The 20,774-nt window shown below is 39.3% G+C and overlaps 1 protein-coding gene across 9 annotated transcripts in view; it reads left to right on the top strand.

The window, feature by feature from the left end:
• LOC124253232 overlaps positions 1-20,774 on the top strand; it is a 176,970-nt gene that overhangs the window by 101,234 nt on the left and 54,962 nt on the right. For 8 of the 9 annotated variants that reach the window (XM_046686957.1, XM_046686959.1, XM_046686958.1 and 5 more), the window contains one exon: positions 1,942-2,070. In XM_046686957.1, the coding sequence (XP_046542913.1) occupies positions 1,942-2,070 (129 nt within the window). Of the gene's footprint in view, positions 1-1,941; positions 2,071-2,810; positions 2,845-20,774 lie in introns of those variants that run through there. The other variant, XM_046686966.1, reaches the window with a different exon arrangement.

Below are 20,774 nucleotides of genomic sequence, written 5' to 3' on the forward strand. Positions count from 1 at the left end.
CACTCTGACAAATAAGGGGAATGACCCCGACTTTCCTGTCCTGTTGTCAAAATCTCCGAAAGACACAGTGATTAATTTTAAGTAATCTGCTATGGACGAATATGTGTTGAGCCAGGCTATGGGGCTGAATAGTAAAGTACAATTTGATCAGAAAGATTTGCGTATCCCTCCTAATGGGATCTTTGTCCGAGCAATCGGATTACTCAGAGTAACTCAGAACATGTTCTGTTTATTGGATTCATTGCCTTCGTATTTAGAATGACTGTTGTGAAAACGGGGATGGGACTGTGTGATAGCAATCTGTCTTGTAAAAGCAGCGCTGTTAAGACACACATGCACGCTGCTACAGTACACACACTGTTGCTATGCTCACACAGACACACGCATAAGCAAACACACACTGATCCAATACACACATTGTTGCTATACACATTGCTTTACACATGCTCACACACACTGTTGCCAAACAGTTTAGACGCAAACACCCACGCTCTCCCTGTTGCCTTCAGTTCAGACACAAACACCTACACTCTCCTGTTGCCAACAGTTCAGACACAAACACCTACACTCTCCTGTTGCTTACAGTTCAGGCACAAACACCCACACTCTCCCTGTTGCCTACAGTTCAGACACAAACACCCACACTCTCCCTGTTGCCAACAGTTCAGGCACAAACACCCACACTCTCCCTGTTGCCAACAGTTCAGACACAAACACCCACACTCTCCCTGTTGCCAACAGTTCAGGCACAAACATCCACACTCTCCCTGTTGCCTACAGTTCATACACAAACACCTACGCTCTCCCTGTTGCCTACAGTTCAGACACAAACACCTACGCTCTCCCTGTTGCCTACAGTTCAGACACAAACACCCACACTCTCCCTGTTGCCTACAGTTCAGACACAAACACCCACACTCTCCCTGTTGCCAACAGTTCAGGCACAAACATCCACACTCTCCCTGTTGCCTACAGTTCAGACACAAACACCTACGCTCTCCCTGTTGCCTACAGTTCAGACACAAACACCCACACTCTCCCTCTTGCCTACAGTTCGGACACAAACACCTACGCTCTCCCTGTTGCCTACAGTTCGGACACACGCTTCTGCCTACTGTGAATAGAGGCAACATGCTGTTGAATCACACTGTTGCCCACCTACCCTCATCAGCACACACAAACACTGAATAGCTTATAGTAGGCCTTTTAGCTGTCAAATAAGAAATAGCAATCTGTTGTCCTCGAATGCTTGCCTTTTTCAGCACACCTTTGGCTGAAATATTTCAAGTCCTAACACTCTTTGTAAACAAAACTGTAAACGATACAATGCATTTTTCAAGAAATGTTAGATATCCCCCTGTGCTATGAACTGCATATTTCTCAGTTATATCAACTGATGATCTGTACTACTTCATGTCATGATGACCCGAGACTGTCACACCATCATGTTTGGAAGTTCAGTTGTCAGCACTGCAACTGTCATATAGCTATGTTACAGTGTTTGGGTCATGAAACACCCTGTAAAACAGGAACACATGATGGTACCTGGATCTGGCAACACAGTAGGAGATACCTCAATGTCAGCTCTCTATTAGAAGTATATTTTGATGTTGAACACTGCAATTACTCCCCTCTATGTCGCAGACACCTGTATATAATCAAGCAAGTCTTGTTAAGTCACATCTACTACTAGCAATGGGTTCCAGGGAGCCTGTTCAAATCCTGATCTCCATTTTAGCGTGGTCTGTCCAGGTGTGTTTGTGGTAAGACAGGTTTCAGGATGAACATTCTATCATTTTAATTGCCCTAATATATGAAGATGAATACTTAAACTAAGAGTTTTGTTGCTCTTACCCATATTCCAGATCATGTGGATGATGTTTGTTTCTGCAGCTTCCTGATGATGGTATCAGTAACTAGAAGGTCACATTGCTGTTGTAGGATGCCCTAGAGAAGAAGGTGGAAGAGCTGACACGGCAGCTGGCTGAAGAGAAACAGTCATCACGTCGTTCTGTCGCCAAACTACAGCGGGAAGTAGCCAGACTGAAGAGTGAGCGCAACTATGCACAGGTAGGGATAGAAACATGTTTTGCTTAGGAGGAGGATATGCAGGTGGGACACTCACCTTGTTGGGGGGAGGGGGATATGCAGGTGGGACGCTCACCTTGTTGGGGGAGGAGGATATGCAGGTGGGACACTCACCTTGTTGAGGGAGGAGGATATGCAGGTGGGACACTCACCTTGTTGCAGGAAGTAGCCAGACTGAAGAGTGAGCGCAACTATGCACAGGTATGGATAGAAACATGTTTTGCTTAGGAGGAGGATATGCAGGTGAGACACTCACCTTGTTGGGGGAGGAGGATATGCAGGTGAGACACTCACCTTGTTGGGGGAGGAGGATATACAGGTGGGATACTCACCTTGTTGGGGGAGGAGGATATGCAGGTGGGATACTCACCTTGTTGGGGGAGGAGGATATGCAGGTGAGACACTCACCTTGTTGGGGGAGGAGGATATGCAGGTGAGACACTCACCTTGTTGGGGAGGAGGATATGCAGGTGGGACACTCACCTTGTTGGGGAGGAGGATATGCAGGTGGGACACTCACCTTGTTGGGGAGGAGGATATGCAGGTGGGATACTCACCTTGTTGGGGGAGGGATATGATGATGGGACACTCACCTTGTTGGGGGAGGAGGATATGCAGGTGGGACACTCACCTTGTTGGGGGAGGAGGATATGCAGGTGGGACACTCACCTTGTTGGGGGAGGAGGATATGCAGGTGGGATACTCACCTTGTTGCAGGAAGTAGCCAGACTGAAGAGTGAGCGCAACTATGCACAGGTATGGATAGAAACATGTTTTGCTTAGGAGGAGGATATGCAGGTGAGACACTCACCTTGTTGGGGGGAGGGAGGATATGCAGGTGAGACACTCACCTTGTTGGGGAGGAGGATATGCAGGTGGGACACTCACCTTGTTGGGGGAGGAGGATATGCAGGTGGGACACTCACCTTGTTGGGGGAGGGGATATGCAGGTGGGACACTCACCTTGTTGAGGGAGGAGGATATGCAGGTGGGACACTCACCTTGTTGGGGGAGGGGGATATGCAGGTGGGACACTCACCTTGTTGAGGGAGGAGGATATGCAGGTGGGACACTCACCTTGTTGGGGGAGGAGGATATGCAGGTGGGACACTCACCTTGTTGAGGGAGGGGAATATGCAGGTGGGACACTCACCTTGTCTGTGGATAGAGGGGGGTATGCAGGTGGGATACTCACCCTGTCTGTGGAGAGAAGGGGATATGCAGGTGGGACACTCACCTTGTCTGTGGAGACAGGGGGATATGCAGGTGGGACACTCACCTTGCCTGTGGAGAGATGGGGATATGCAGGTGGGACACTCACCTTGTTGGGGGAAGGGGACATGCAGGTGGGATACTCACCTTGTCTGTGGAGAGAAGGGGATATGCAGGTGGGACACTCACCTTGTTGAGGGAGAGGGATATGCAGGTGCCATCCACTTTGTCACACTTAATGAACTGCTGACATCCCATACATCAGGTGTCTGTATGGTTCCAGCTGACATATATCATACACGAGGTGTCTGTATGTTTCCAGCTTACATGTCCCATGCATGATGTTTCTGTATATTTCCAGCTGACATATGCCATACATGAGGTGTCTGTATGTAGTTCCTAGATGTTCCATGTTGGGTGACATGCCAAACCTGACAATCTGGTTATCATTTAAAGAAGTCCATGTGTCTGTCAATGAAAGAATGATACCATGTGTCTGTCAATGATGGATGATACCATGTGTCTGTCAATGAAAGAATTATACCATGTGTCTGTCAATGATACCACGTGTCTGCCAGTAAAAGAATTATACCATGTGTCTGTCAATGATGGATGATACCATGTGTCTGTCAATGAAAGAATTATACCATGTGTCTGTCAATGATGGATGATACCATGTGTCTGTCAATGATGGATGATACCATGTGTCTGTCAATGAAAGAATTATACCATGTGTCTGTCAATGATACCATGTGTCTGTCAATGAAAGAATTATACCATGTGTCTGTCAATGATGGATGATACCATGTGTCTGTCAATGAAAGAATTATATCATGTGTCTGTCAATGATACCATGTGTCTGTCAATGATACCATGTGTCTGTCAATGAAAGATCGATACCATGTGTCTGTCAGTGTTAAATGATATTGTGTGCCTAAAGGGCACCATTTATGTCATCACTTCAGTCAGTCATTCAGAGAGAATCATGCTCTGTCAAACCTGAATGTTTGATTTCTACAATTATGAAATGAGGCTTTGTGGATGTTTTAGTTGTGAGATCAGGTGAAAACTGTGCCCTGCTCAGGGGCCTGGATGCCATCAGTGCTGCTGATGGTGTTTGATGTGAGCCATGTCCCACAGCCTGGTGGTGTGTGTGTGGAATCAACTGCTCGGCCAGCCATGGCAGCACCTGCATGCTCCACTAGACATCGTCCTCACTGTAATCCATTACCAAAGAGATCAGTTCCAGCCAACAGATGCGACAAATGTGCTTCATTTCCCTTGTAATATCTCCCAGGAGCAGTGTAGTTGTAGCAGGTTGAAGACAGCAGTTACATGTGTCTCCATCACTGACATACAGTTGTATTTAACTGTATGTGTGTCTCCATCACTGACATACAGTTGTATTTAACTGTATATGTGTCTCCATCACTGACATACAGTTGTATTTAACTGTATTGTATGTGTCTCCATCACTGACATACAGTTGTATTTAACTGTATTGTATGTGTGTCTCCATCACTGACATACAGTTGTATTTAACTGTATTGTATGTGTCTCCATCACTGACATACAGTTGTATTTAACTGTATTGTATGTGTCTCCATCACTGACATACAGTTGTATTTAACTGTATTGTATGTGTCTCCATCACTGACATACAGTTGTATTTAACTGTATTGTATGTGTCTCCATCACTGACATACAGTTGTATTTAACTGTATGTGTGTCTCCATCACTGACATGTGTCTCCATCACTGACAGTTGTATTTAAGCTGTATTGTATGTGTCTCCATCACTGACATACAGTTGTATTTAACTGTATTGTGTGTCTCCATCACTGACATACAGTTGTATTTAACTGTATTGTATGTGTCTCCATCACTGACATACAGTTGTATTTAACTGTATTGTATGTGTCTCCATCACTGACATACAGTTGTATTTATCACTGACATGTTGTATTTGTGTATGTGTCTCCATCACTGACATACAGTTGTATTTAACTGTATTGTATGTGTCTCCATCACTGACATACAGTTGTATTTAACTGTATTGTGTGTCTCCATCACTGACATACAGTTGTATTTAACTGTATTGTGTGTGTCTCCATCACTGACATACAGTTGTATTTAATGTGTATGTGTCTCCATCACTGACATACAGTTGTATTTAACTGTATTGTATGTGTCTCCATCACTGACATACAGTTGTATTTAACTGTATTGTATGTGTCTCCATCACTGACATACAGTTGTATTTAACTGTATTGTGTGTGTCTCCATCACTGACATACAGTTGTATTTAACTGTATTTAACTGTATGTGTGTCTCCATCACTGACATACAGTTGTATTTAACTGTATTGTATGTGTCTCCATCACTGACATACAGTTGTATTTAACTGTATGTATGTGTCTCCATCACTGACATACAGTTGTATTTAACTGTATTGTATGTGTCTCCATCACTGACATACAGTTGTATTTAACTGACATAGTTGTATGTGTCTCCATCACTGACATACAGTTGTATTTTAACTGTAGTTGTGTGTCTCCATCACTGACATACAGTTGTATTTAACTGTATTGTATGTGTCTCCATCACTGACATACAGTTGTATTTAACTGTATTGTATGTGTCTCCATCACTGACATACAGTTGTATTTAACTGTATGTGTGTCTCCATCACTGACATACAGTTGTATTTAACTGTATTGTATGTGTCTCCATCACTGACATACAGTTGTATTTAACTGTATTGTATGTGTCTCCATCACTGACATACAGTTGTATTTAACTGTATTGTATGTGTGTCTCCATCACTGACATACAGTTGTATTTTGTCTCCATCATTTTAGTTGTATTTAACTGTATGTGTCTCCATCACTGACATACAGTTGTATTTAACTGTATTGTATGTGTCTCCATCACTGACATACAGTTGTATTTAACTGTACTGTATGTGTGTCTCCATCACTGACATACAGTTGTATTTAACTGTATTGTATGTGTCTCCATCACTGACATACAGTTGTATTTAACTGTATTGTATGTGTCTCCATCACTGACATACAGTTGTATTTAACTGTATTGTATGTGTCTCCATCACTGACATACATTAACTGTTGTATTTAACTGTATTGTATGTGTCTCCATCACTGACATACAGTTGTATTTAACTGTATTGTGTGTGTCTCCATCACTGACATACAGTTGTATTTAACTGTATTGTATGTGTGTCTCCATCACTGACATACAGTTGTATTTAACTGTATGTATGTGTCTCCATCACTGACATACAGTTGTATTTAACTGTATTGTATGTGTCTCCATCACTGACATACAGTTGTATTTAACTGTATTGTATGTGTCTCCATCACTGACATACAGTTGTATTTAACTGTATTGTATGTGTCTCCATCACTGACATACAGTTGTATTTAACTGTATTGTATGTGTCTCCATCACTGACATACAGTTGTATTTAACTGTATGTGTGTCTCCATCACTGACATACAGTTGTATTTAACTGTATTGTTGTATGTGTCTCCATCACTGACATACAGTTGTATTTAACTGTATTGTATGTGTCTCCATCACTGACATACAGTTGTATTTAACTGTATTGTATGTGTCTCCATCACTGACATACAGTTGTATTTAACTGTATTGTATGTGTCTCCATCACTGACATACAGTTGTATTTAACTGTATGTGTGTCTCCATCACTGACATACAGTTGTATTTAACTGTATTGTATGTGTCTCCATCACTGACATACAGTTGTATTTAACTGTATTGTGTGTCTCCATCACTGACATACAGTTGTATTTAACTGTATTGTATGTGTCTCCATCACTGACATACAGTTGTATTTAACTGTATGTGTGTCTCCATCACTGACATACAGTTGTATTTAACTGTATTGTATGTGTCTCCATCACTGACATACAGTTGTATTTAACTGTATTGTATGTGTCTCCATCACTGACATACAGTTGTATTTAACTGTATTGTATGTGTCTCCATCACTGACATACAGTTGTATTTAACTGTATTGTATGTGTCTCCATCACTGACATACAGTTGTATTTAACTGTATTGTATGTGTCTCCATCACTGACATACAGTTGTATTTAACTGTATGTGTATGTCTCCTACAAATGTGTCTGACATACAGTTGTATTTAACTGTATTGTATGTGTCCATCACTGACATACAGTTGTATTTTAATTGTATTGTATGTGTCTCCATCACTGACATACAGTTGTATTTAACTGTATGTGTGTCTCCATCACTGACATACAGTTGTATTTAACTGTATTGTATGTGTCTCCATCACTGACATACAGTTGTATTTAACTGTATGTATGTGTCTCCATCACTGACATACAGTTGTATTTAACTGTATTGTGTGTGTCTCCATCACTGACATACAGTTGTATTTAACTGTATTGTGTGTGTCTCCATCACTGACATACAGTTGTATTTAACTGTATTGTATGTGTCTCCATCACTGACATACAGTTGTATTTAACTGTATTGTATGTGTCTCCATCACTGACATACAGTTGTATTTAACTGTATTGTATGTGTCTCCATCACTGACATACAGTTGTATTTGTATTTAACTGTATGTATGTCTCTCCATCACTGACATACAGTTGTATTTAACTGTATTGTATGTGTCTCCATCACTGACATACAGTTGTATTTAACTGTATTGTATGTGTCTCCATCACTGACATACAGTTGTATTTAATTGTATTGTATGTGTCTCCATCACTGACATACAGTTGTATTTAACTGTATTGTTGTGTGTCTCCATCACTGACATACAGTTGTATTTAACTGTATGTGTCTCCATCACTGACATACAGTTGTATTTAACTGTATTGTATGTGTCTCCATCACTGACATACAGTTGTATTTAACTGTATTGATATGATGTCGCATCACTGACATACAGTTGTATTTGGCTCTGTATTGTATGTGTCTCCATCACTGACATACAGTTGTATTTAACTGTATTGTATGTGTCTCCATCACTGACATACAGTTGTATTTAACTGTATTGTATGTGTCTCCATCACTGACTATACAGTTGTATTTAACTGTATTGTATGTGTCATCACTGACATACAGTTTGTATGTTATTGTTGTATCACTGTGACATAATGGTTGTATTTGGCTGTGGTGTATGTGATATCCATCACTGACGTACGGTTGGTATTTAGTTGTATTGTATGTGGTGTCATCACGGGCATACGGTTGTATTTACTTTGGTATTGTATTGATCTCCATCACTGACGTACGGTTATTTGTTGTATTGTATGTGTCTCCTCCATCACTGACATATACAGTTGTATTTTAACTGTGTATGTGTCTCCATCACTGACATACAGTTGTGTTTAACTGTATTGTATGTGTCTCCATCACTGACATACAGTTGTATTTAACTGTGTATGTGTCTCCATCATGACATCACTGTATTTAACTGTATTGGTTGTGTTTGTCATCACTGACATACAGTTGTGTTTAACTGTATGTGTGTCTCCATCACTGACATACAGTTATTATTTAACTGTATTGTATGTGTCTCCATCACTGACATACAGTTGTGTTTGGCTGTGTGTGTCAATTGTGATCTCCATCGCTGGTAGCGTACGGTTTGTTTATTTATATATGCTGTGGTTGTATGTGTCTCCATCACTGACATACAGTTGTATTTAACTGTATTCGTGTGTCCATCACTGGGCATACGGTTGTATTTAACTGTTATGTTATGATGTAATCTCCATCACTGACATACAGTTGTATTTTTAACTGTATTGTATGTGTCTCCATCACTGACATGCGGTTGTGTTTAACTGTACTGTGTATGTGTCTCCATCACTGACATCCACTGACATGTTGTATTTAATTGTATTGTATGTGATGTCCATCACTGACATACAGTTGTTTAACTGTATTGTATGTGTCTCCATCACTGACATAGTTGTATTATTGTGTATTGTGTGTCTCCATCACTGACATACAGTTGTATTTAACTGTATTGTGTGTGTCTCCATCTCACTGACATACAGTTGTATTTAACTGTATTGTATGTGTCTCCATCACTGACATACAGTTGTATTTAACTGTGTTGTATGTGTCTCCATCACTGACATACAGTTGTATTTAACTGTATTGTATGTGTCTCCATCACTGACATACAGTTGTATTTAACTGTGCTGTAATAATGTGTGTCTCCATCACTGACATACAGTTGTATTTAACTGTATAGTATGTGTCTCCATCACTGACATACAGTTGTATTTAACTGTATTGTGTGTCTCCATCACTGACATACAGTTGCCATTTAACTGTATATATAATCACTGACATACTGTTACAGTTGTAGTGTGTATATGTGTCTATCACTGACATACAGTTGTGTTTAACTGTATTGTATGTGTCTCCATCACTGACATACAGTTGTATTTAACTGTATTGTATGTGTCTCCATCACTGACATACAGTTGTATTTAACTGTATTGTATGTGTCTCCATCACTGACATACAGTGTATTTAACTTTGTATTGTGTTGTATGTGTCTCCATCACTGACATACAGTTGTATTTAACTGTGTGTGTGTCTCCATCACTGACATACAGTTGTATTTAACTGTATTGTATGTGTCTCCATCACTGACATACGGTTGTATTTAACTGTATTGTGTGTGTCTCCATCACTGACATACAGTTGTATTTACGGTTGTATTGTATGTGTCTCCATCACTGACATACAGTTGTGTTTAACTGTATTGTATGTGTCATCACTGACATACAGTTGTGTTTAACTGTATTGTATAGTATGTGTGTCTCCATCACTGACATACGGTTGTATTTAACTGTATTGTATGTGTCTCCATCACTGACATACAGTTGTATTTAACTGTGTGTATGTGTCTCCATCACTGACATACAGTTGTAACTTGTATTTAACTGTATTGTATGTGTCTCCATCACTGACATACAGTTGTATTTAACTGTATTGTATGTATCTATCACTGACATACAGTTGTATTTAACTGTATGTTGGCAGTTGTATTTAATTGTATTGTATGTGTCTCCATCACTGACATACAGTTGTATTTAACTGTATTGTGTGTCTCCATCACTGACATACAGTTGTATTTAACTGTATATTGTAATGTCTCTCATCACTGACATACAGTTGTATTTAACTGTATTGTATGTGTCTCCATCACTGACATACAGTTGTATTTAACTGTATTGTATGTGTCTCCATCACTGACATACAGTTGTATTTAACTGTATTGTGTGTGTCTCCATCACTGACATACAGTTGTATTTAACTGTATTGTATGTGTCTCCATCACTGACATACAGTTGTATTTAACTGTATTGTATGTGTCTCCATCACTGACATACAGTTGTATTTAACTGTATTGTATGTGTCTCCATCACTGACATACAGTTGTATTTAACTGTATTGTATGTGTCTCCATCACTGACATACAGTTGTGTTTAATTGTATTGTATGTGTCTCCATCACTGACATACAGTTGTATTTAACTGTATTGTATGTGTCTCCATCACTGACATACAGTTGTATTTAATTTACTGTATCTGTGTCTCCATCACTGACATACAGTTGTATTTAACTGTATTGTATGTGTCTCCATCACTGACATCACTACAGTTGTATTTAACTGTATTGTATGTGTCTCCATCACTGACATACAGTTGTATTTAACTGTATGTGTGTCTCCATCACTGACATACAGTTGTATTTAACTGTATTATGTGTCTCCATCACTGACATACAGTTGTATTTAACTGTATTGTATGTGTCTCCATCACTGACATACAGTTGTATTTAACTGTATTGTATGTGTCTCCATCACTGACATACAGTTGTATTTAACTGTATTGTATGTGTCTCCATCACTGACATACAGTTGTGTTTAACTGTATTGTATGTGTCTCCATCACTGACATACAGTTGTATTTAATTTCACCCTAAGACCTGTTGTGTGTGTCTCCATCACTGACATACAGTTGTATTTAACTGTATTGTATGTCTCCATCACTGACATACAGTTGTATTTAACTGTGTTGTGTATGTGTCTCCATCACTGACATACAGTTGTATTTAACTGTATTGTATGTGTCTCCATCACTGACATACAGTTGTATTTAACTGTATGTGTGTCTCCATCACTGACATACAGTTGTATTTAACTGTATTGTATGTGTCTCCATCACTGACATACAGTTGTATTTAACTGTATTGTATGTGTCTCCATCACTGACATACAGTTGTATTTAACTGTATTGTATGTGTCTCCATCACTGACATACAGTTGTATTTAACTGTATTGTATGTGTCTCCATCACTGACATACAGTTGTATTTAACTGTATTGTATGTATCCATCACTGACTTTACATACAGTTGTATTTAACTGTATTGTATGTGTCTCCATCACTGACATACAGTTGTATTTAACTGTATTGTATGTGTCTCCATCACTGACATACAGTTGTATTTAACTGTATTGTATGTGTCTCCATCACTGACATACAGTTGTATTTAACTGTATTGTATGTGTCTCCATCACTGACATACAGTTGTATTTAATTTACTGTATCTGTGTCTCCATCACTGACATACAGTTGTATTTAACTGTATTGTATGTGTCTCCATCACTGACATACAGTTGTTGTATTTAATAACTCCATCACTGTAGTTGTGTCTCCATCACTGACATACAGTTGTATTTAACTGTATTGTATGTGTCTCCATCACTGACATACAGTTGTATTTAACTGTATTGTATGTGTCTCCATCACTGACATACAGTTGTATTTAACTGTATTGTATGTGTCTCCATCACTGACATACAGTTGTATTTAACTGTATTGTATGTGTCTCCATCACTGACATACAGTTGTATTTAACTGTATTGTATGTGTCTCCATCACTGACATACAGTTGTATTTAACTGTATTGTATGTGTCTCCATCACTGACATACAGTTGTATTTAACTGTATTGTATGTGTCTCCATCACTGACATACAGTTGTATTTAACTGTATGTGTGTCTCCATCACTGACATACAGTTGTATTTAACTGTATTGTATGTGTCTCCATCACTGACATACAGTTGTATTTAACTGTATGTGTGTCTCCATCACTGACATACAGTTGTATTTAACTGTATTGTATGTGTCTCCATCACTGACATACAGTTGTATTTAACTGTATTGTATGTGTCTCCATCACTGACATACAGTTGTATTTAACTGTATTGTATGTGTCTCCATCACTGACATACAGTTGTATTTAACTGTATATGTGTCTCCATCACTGACATACAGTTGTATTTAACTGTATGTGTGTCTCCATCACTGACATACAGTTGTATTTAACTGTATTGTGTGTGTCTCCATCACTGACATACAGTTGTTTTAACTGTATGTGTGTCTCCATCACTGACATACAGTTGTTTTTAACTGTACGTGTGTCTCCATCACTGACATACAGTTGTATTTAACTGTATGTGTGTCTCCATCACTGACATACAGTGGTAATTATGTGCAATTTGATTTATAGTGGCACCAGTTGTCCATGCTGCCGTCACATTGACTTTATGGCTCCTACCTGTGAGGTTCTGAGTCACATGCTGGACTTCGACCACCTTCCATGCTAAGCAGTAACCTTCACTGTGACATTTACCAGATTCACAATCCTCAATTTTGTCCCAGCTCGTTACTTTGATGACCCTAAACTGACAGCCATAATTCTGACATTTCTCTGTTGTGATTGAGTTTGATTTTGTATCCCAACACATTTTGCACACACTCTCACTACTGATTTGATAATGCATCTGTGAAAGTCACAATTACATAGAGAGTTGAATCTGTTAAACATGACAAGTGCTACAATACATTCTGACACAGTGCTTGTAGCCACTCAGGAGAACATGCGCAGAAATGATGATGGGCAGTAAATTGATAACTGGAAGATGTAACATGCAGTCCTACACACTGCTTTGATAAAATGTTCCCTCACCTTTCATTCTTATCAGTAAGGTATTTGCAAATGCAACATTGCAGATTAGCTTCAGAAGTGGCGACACAATGTGTTTTGTTGAATGGGAAACACAGAATATATTAAGATAACACAAGGAAGTTTCATCCTACTGGCACCACTGGTCTTGAGGGTGTAGATGATCTCTCTCATTTACTGACAAGGAATTGGCCTCCCATTTTGATTTCCACTGTAAACCACCTGATGGTGAAGTGCTTCCTGGAAGACACTGATATTGCTGGAAGTGGGTTGGTGCTTCAGGAAAGTTTACACCACAAATGCATTTAAGGTTTTTATAAAAGTCAGTTGTCAGTTACGAGCAACAAACAAGAATGCCATGTTGGTTTCAGATGGTAATTATAACGCTCACTTCACTATTGATTGCTGCATGTTTCATGTTATAGTCTGAAAGGCTTTCACTGGGACAACAAATGGATGTTTGCTTTTACAAGGTGATGAAGCATTTGCCGCATTTTGATCGAGCACTAAGATCTAGAGAAGATACTCAGCATGTAATGATGGAGAACGAAACAGGTCCTTGCCTGAATGTTCTTGTCACTGCAGTGTGCCTTAATAGACCTTCACCTTCAGCCGATGACACCTTATGCATACTATGTGACTTGTCGTGGCTGTACATGCATCAAACGGAAGAACATCACAAGTACAGTTTAGACGTTCTGTGCCTGACAGGTTTTGTATCTGGTCTTTAATGATGTGTCTGTACATATAATTTGTTACTGAAGGCTTCTGTGGAGTTTTCCATCAGTTACATGCTCGATACCAACAGCATTCGGTACAGTTAGGCTGCATGTGGAGATACAGGATGGTTTGGCAGAGACGGAGGCCACTGTGGGGTTTACATGCATGGACATGTATTCTGTCCTGGCTTGGTTTGGCTCTCCTCCCCCTCTTGACTTGGACAGTGATGACCATTGGATGGCATGCTCCTGTCACAAGAGGCTACTACCCCGGTAACAAATACTCCTGTTTGGTGTCTTCTGATAAGGTCTCCTGTATGGAGGTTTCTGATGAGATCTTCTGTATGGGGTCTTCTGATAAGGTCTTCTGTATGGAGTCTTCTGATAAGGTCTCCTGTATGGAGGTTTCTGATGCGATCTTCTGTATTGGGTCTTCTGATAAGGTGTTCTGTATGGAGTCTTCTGATGAGGTCTTCTGTACAGAAGCTCCTGATGGAGCCTGTATGGAGCTTTCTGATATGATGTTCTGATGAGGTCATCTCTATGGTGTCATTTGTCTCACAACACCACAGGAAGACATTAGGCATGCCCTATGAGGATGATACCAAGACATTTGCTTGGTTAAATTCCTGTAGTGTTTCCTTTGTGGTCTTTCAACACTTATGTTTTCCCAGTTAACTTGTACAGTAGGTGAGAAGAACTTTCAAGAAATAGTTTGTCAACAATGTTCATAATGAGATTCAAACTACAGAAATGATCAGCTAATGTGACACTGAATGGGGTTTCTTTTAAGATATTGCATATTATCATGTAAACTTATTAGCATCATCTTGAAAACCTTTTATCAGCAAATCATTATCTTTCATAATTTTTCCATAAGTTTTGTGGTAGTTTGTGTCTTCCTGTTTAAATTTGCCCAAGTTCTACTTTTTTAATTTTATAAACAAACCTTAGTCATATTTAAAGTCTTTTCATTGATACTTTCATGCATGAATAAACATATTCCTTGAAATGAAATTACCCAAATTAGATTTTTAATTTGAATCAAAGTGAAAAGATTCATGGACACTGAAGATGTTAATTAAAATAGATTTTTCAAAACATTGGATGATTCCATAAACCTCAGATCAACACAAGTTCAAGGATGTGTTCATGACACAAATGAGGCCCAAAATTACAACTGCAATTTGCTAATTACAATGCATGATTTAAGCAGCTGTGTGTTACTTTGAATGTCAGCCCTTGAAATATGAAACAACATGGCCATTTATTATGTGCAATTAACTTGTCATTAGTGTGTATCTTAGGGAAGCTGATACACTTCGTCTCACTTTGAATTAGTAGAGAGCAATCTGGTGATTGTAGTCTGTACTATGATGCTTGTGGTAATGCTTGATAATGCAGATAGTATTGTAGCTTGATCAGCAGAATAGTGAACGCTTCCATCTCCCAGGTTTATCACACTAATGTTTCCAATGTCATGACATGTAACAGGACAAAATGATAGAGTGATAAAAAAATGATAAAGGTGAAATATTACAAAAATGTATTGAAATGAAAGGATGGATATAAAAGATAGAAAGATTTGATAAATGATGATAAGATACATGGAAATTGTGATAACATGATGGTCATTGGGGAATATTTGAATGTTTTGGATAGTTTGAGATAGGCGTAATGGTCTGATTTGATTGAATGAGTGTGTTTTCTAGCTTTTAATGACAGTAACATGCTGATGAAATATGTACTTATTGTCAACCTCTTGTGTGTGGAACACCATGAATGCCCTTGGTGCTTTGATACATTTTAGATGCAACATTTTGAGCATGATTAGATCACAGATAATATTTATCAAATGCTCATGAATAATGCTTTGGGAAGCATCTGGGTGAATATGCTGTGGACAGAATTAAGATAATTTAAATTTGTTTGGAAGGACAGAAGTGGACCAGATGGTCATGGCGACTGGCTAGAGATTATTGTGATGTTGTATATTCTATTACCATGACGTTACTTGACTGGAGATTGACATGGACTTGTACAGAGAAGAGAGGAAATAGGCCCTGTGGATCCCCCTGACATATGGAGGACATTACAAACTGGGGTCAGTTTCAATTCAAAACATTTTTTTTGCTTGTTTAAGTAATCAAGATGACAGTGATGTCTTCTCCATTTCAATGTAATCACACTCTTAAGCAGATTGGGTACTTCTTTTTCCCTGGGCATCTGCCCTGGGTCCCTACAGGCCAACCCACAGACTGAATCAATGCTGGGAAATAGGCACATCTCATGCAATGTGGGAAATACACACTGTCAGTTACTTGTCAATTTCCCCTCCAACTGAGACAGATAGGCCACCAGGGTGGAAGACAGGGTGGGGAGAAAAGGGGTGCAGTATGTGCCGCATCTATATAGTTCTGCAGTACAGGTTTTCAGGGGAATAAAGTTTCAAGAATCATACCATTGAGAAGGTTGCACATGAGATATGTGAGTTTTGTGAAGTCATCCTAATTGTCCTTTATGTGATGTGATGCTAATATCTGAATGTGTCTGAGGGTGTACATGTGTGTCTCAGTTCCCGCGGGGCCATGTAGGGAACAAGGTCCACTTGTTGTAGGCGGTAGTGAACTGGGTGGAAGTGACTGGACAGCATGGTCACTTACTCCCTCCTGGAATCAATGTTAGCTCCACGGTAACCACAGAGGAGACCAAGTGGATGGACTAATGCTTAGTTTCTGTATATATATCATTTTGATAGAAACAAATAATTCTATTTTTATTGAAAAGGATCCCCAGTCTTAAAATTGCTTCATGTTTAGATTTTCCATTGCAGGACAGGTTGTAGACAAACTACTAAGTGGATAGTCTGTCGTACAAACCCTGAAACAAATATATCCAAGAAAGCCTATGCAAGTCTAGAAAATGTGGCAAGTCCAGATTTCTACAGTTTCAGGCTCAAAATGAAGAAAGTCCCTGGGCTCCTTTTCATTATATTTTGGTATGACTGGTTGGCTGAAATGTTGTGGTGTTTAACAGACCACTATAGTTTGGCATGAAATGCATGTGGACCCGGTTTTTTGTAAATATCTCTTCATCCAATGATCCAATATAGAAACTAAGCATTAGTCTATCCACTTGGTCTCCTCTGTGGTTACCGCTGAGCTAACATTGATTCCAGGAGGGAGTAAGTGACCATGCTGTCCAGACACTTCCACCAGTTCACTACCGCCTACAACAAGTGGACCTTGTTCCCTACATGGCCCCGCGGGAACTGAGACACACATGTACACCCCCAGACACATTCAAGTTTCATGCGAAACGATACATCTGACAACAGCAATAAGCAGTGATAATTGTAAAGCTTTTCTGTTGATCATACTTTGTTATCAGCAGGATCCACAACTTGAATACAGCTCCAGTCATAGTCACAGATGAAAACCTGGGTTTAAAGAATATAATTTGACTGATGCCTTCTTGTGGATGTGTGTTCTGTGGGGTATCTTGATCCACTTTGTTTCAATCTGATGTGATGAAATACATCTGTCATGTGCATAACAAGCTCTATCTGCCACTGTGTGTTTAATCATTCAACTCTAATGGCCTGTGTAAAGTAGCTGTAATTTTATCTGGAAACATCATAGGATCCCTCTCTAGCAGGAGATGTGTTAATTCCTGTGTCATCTCAAAATGCCTTTGACTCTCGACTTGAAAATTGCTGCCAATGACTGATTCAAGCTTTGAAATTCCAATCTGCCCCATCATCTAGTCAGCTGCAATTAGTTGGTTTCTTGGGATGCTGTTCTGTAGGGTGACCAAGTACCCTGGTCTTTTACATAGCATACATAGTCTGTGGATAAATGGCATGTTTCCCATGTAAAACAACTTGAAGACACCAACTGGAATGTGATGGCTTGTTTCTGTGATGGTTGTGATTGTAGTCAGATCATGGACTCCTGCTGGGACACTGAACTCTGCATCTGAAGACATTTAGCTCTGCATCTGAGGACATTTAGCTTGGAATTGTCAGATGCTGAGCTCTGCGTATAGGGACATTTACCTCCACACCTGAGGACACTGTGTTTGGAATTGTAACATTCTGAGCTCTGCATATAGGGACATTTAGCTCTGCATGTGAGGACATTCAGCTTGGAATTGTAACATTCTGAGCTCTGCATATGGGGACAGTTAGCTCTGCATGTGAGGACATTCAGCTTGGAATTGTAACATTCTGAGCTCTGCATATAGGGACATTTAGCTCTGCATGTGAGGACATTCAGCTTGGAATTGTAACATTCTGAGCTCTGCATATAGGGACAGTTAGCTCTGCATGTGAGGACATTCAGCTTGGAATTGTAACATTCTGAGCTCTGCATATGGGGACAGTTAGCTCTGCATGTGAGGACATTCAGCTTGGAATTGTAACATTCTGAGCTCTGCATATAGGGACATTTAGCTCTGCATGTGAGGACATTCAGCTTGAAATTGTAACATTCTGAGATCTGCATATAGGGACATTATCGCTCCATCTGAGGACATTTAGTTTGGAATTGTCATATGCTGAGCTCTGCGAATAGGGACAGTTAGCTCTGCATGTGAGGACATTCAGCTTGGAATTGTAACATTCTGAGCTCTGCATATAGGGACATTTAGCTCTGCATGTGAGGACATTCAGCTTGGAATTGTAACATTCTGAGATCTGCATATAGGGACATTATCCCTCCATCTGAGGACATTTAGTTTGGAATTGTCATATGCTGAGCTCTGCGAATAGGGACATTAAGCTCTGCATCTGAGGACATTTAGCAAAGAATCAAATGATGTTAAGCTCTGCATATAGAAACACTGAGCACTGCATCTAAGGATGTTGTTGAACACATCTTAAGACATTAAGGCTAATATAGATTTGGGCATTGCCTTCATAGTGGCCACACTATATATGTTCTACTTCCTGTTATTCAGCAGTATCCATATATATGATCGTGAACCATGACAAGTGAGTGAGTGGATCGTCTGTGAAATATCAGGGCTACAGATAAGGGGCATACAGCCGTAATCAATGACGTACGACATAACATAAGATTTCAAGCGTATCATGTACGCACATAAATACCTTTGTACATCTAACATACATAAAGTTTAACAGCTGAAAAGTTTAATATTATAAATAACAAACCACATCACCAGCTCGCTCACACAAAACCATGTCAGTACTCCTTCAAAATTCTCAGTACACCTCCACTTGCAATATGAGGTGTAAGTACACCCACACCCCCAAAAGTTATCTGGAGCCCTGAAATAAGGTAAAAATAATTGAGGACTTTGATCGCATAACCCACATGACCTATGAACAGCAGATTTAATTGGATGTAGACTACTGTAAACATACTTTTTTTTGCTTGGTGCCAATTTCGCGGAATTGACAGTTTAGACTACATCGCGCGGTCAATTATTCGCGCAGTCAGTAATTGCTGGAACTGCCAGCTGTGTCTTAGGCCTTAGAAAGCACCTACCCCCAAGACTCCTGGACCTCCAGATCCAAATGATTGCAAAGATGACACTGAGGCCGAAGTCGTAGTCGCATAATTTCAAACACGGGTTGTTGTGAATGTGATGATTGATGTGCTAATTGACTATCAAGGAAATGAAATTCTACCGTATATGAAGCTTTTTGTGATTCATTTCGTGATACGCAGAAATAAATATAAATAAAATCTTAATGAATAAATAACATACCCTTATTTTACCCCATTCCAACTTACCACGTTCATGAGGGTCCGTATAACGTTAGTGTTGATTATATATATATTACATTTATAAAGCAAAAACTGTAATTAAAATTACACAATGCTAGTATATATTTCGTTGGGTTAAATAATAGTATTCTGTATTATATTTTACTGATGACTGCCTCAGAATTCGTCCCGTTATATTATTGTGCATGTTTGAACTTGATCGCCGGGATACGTGTGCACAGCTGATTACTATTTAATCCGGCTCAAATACACACGGTAATCTTAATCCCTGTAAATAATACAATGAATGAATGAAAGATTTATTCGCTGTGTATAAATTTTCGCGGTAAAATATTTTGTGCGAAAATTATACCTGCACGATATATAATACGTTTACAGTATATGGTAGAAACTTGTGTGATGTTCTCTTGAGGTCTGAGATTATTTAGGCATGTACCTGGACTATGTAATGTTGATTTATGATATTTTAGATATCATTTGAACTGGTGGAGACAAGTTTAAGGTAATATTCAGTTGAGGTACACAACTGTTCGGTTATATGTCTTGAAGGATGTCACTAACTGCAATATAGTTCTGCACTTGCAAACACATGAACTGTAAAAGGAACATGAAAATGCAAATTTCTAATCCCAAAATAAAAAGCATGCATTAAGAAAAGTCTGTCCAGATATTTTCTTGTGAAACTCTTTTTTTAATGGTGATAATCTGTTTCTATGGACACAATCAGGCTTGATTTAGTGATGACAGGAACATTGTGTTGGGGGCTGACACAATCAATATGACACAATGCTTTATGGTGAGATTTCCGATAAATTCTTAATCTTCCCTTTCCACTGTAGTCCTTCACATCCCTGGAAATCTAATGAACTGTACCATTCTCAGTTGCAGATGATTCCATAGTGTCCACAAGGGGTGACAGT

The sequence above is a fragment of the Haliotis rubra genome, unplaced genomic scaffold (assembly GCF_003918875.1).
Source record: "Haliotis rubra isolate DU_JTF1 unplaced genomic scaffold, ASM391887v1 Scf536, whole genome shotgun sequence".
In the NCBI taxonomy this organism is placed as follows: domain Eukaryota; kingdom Metazoa; phylum Mollusca; class Gastropoda; order Lepetellida; family Haliotidae; genus Haliotis; species Haliotis rubra.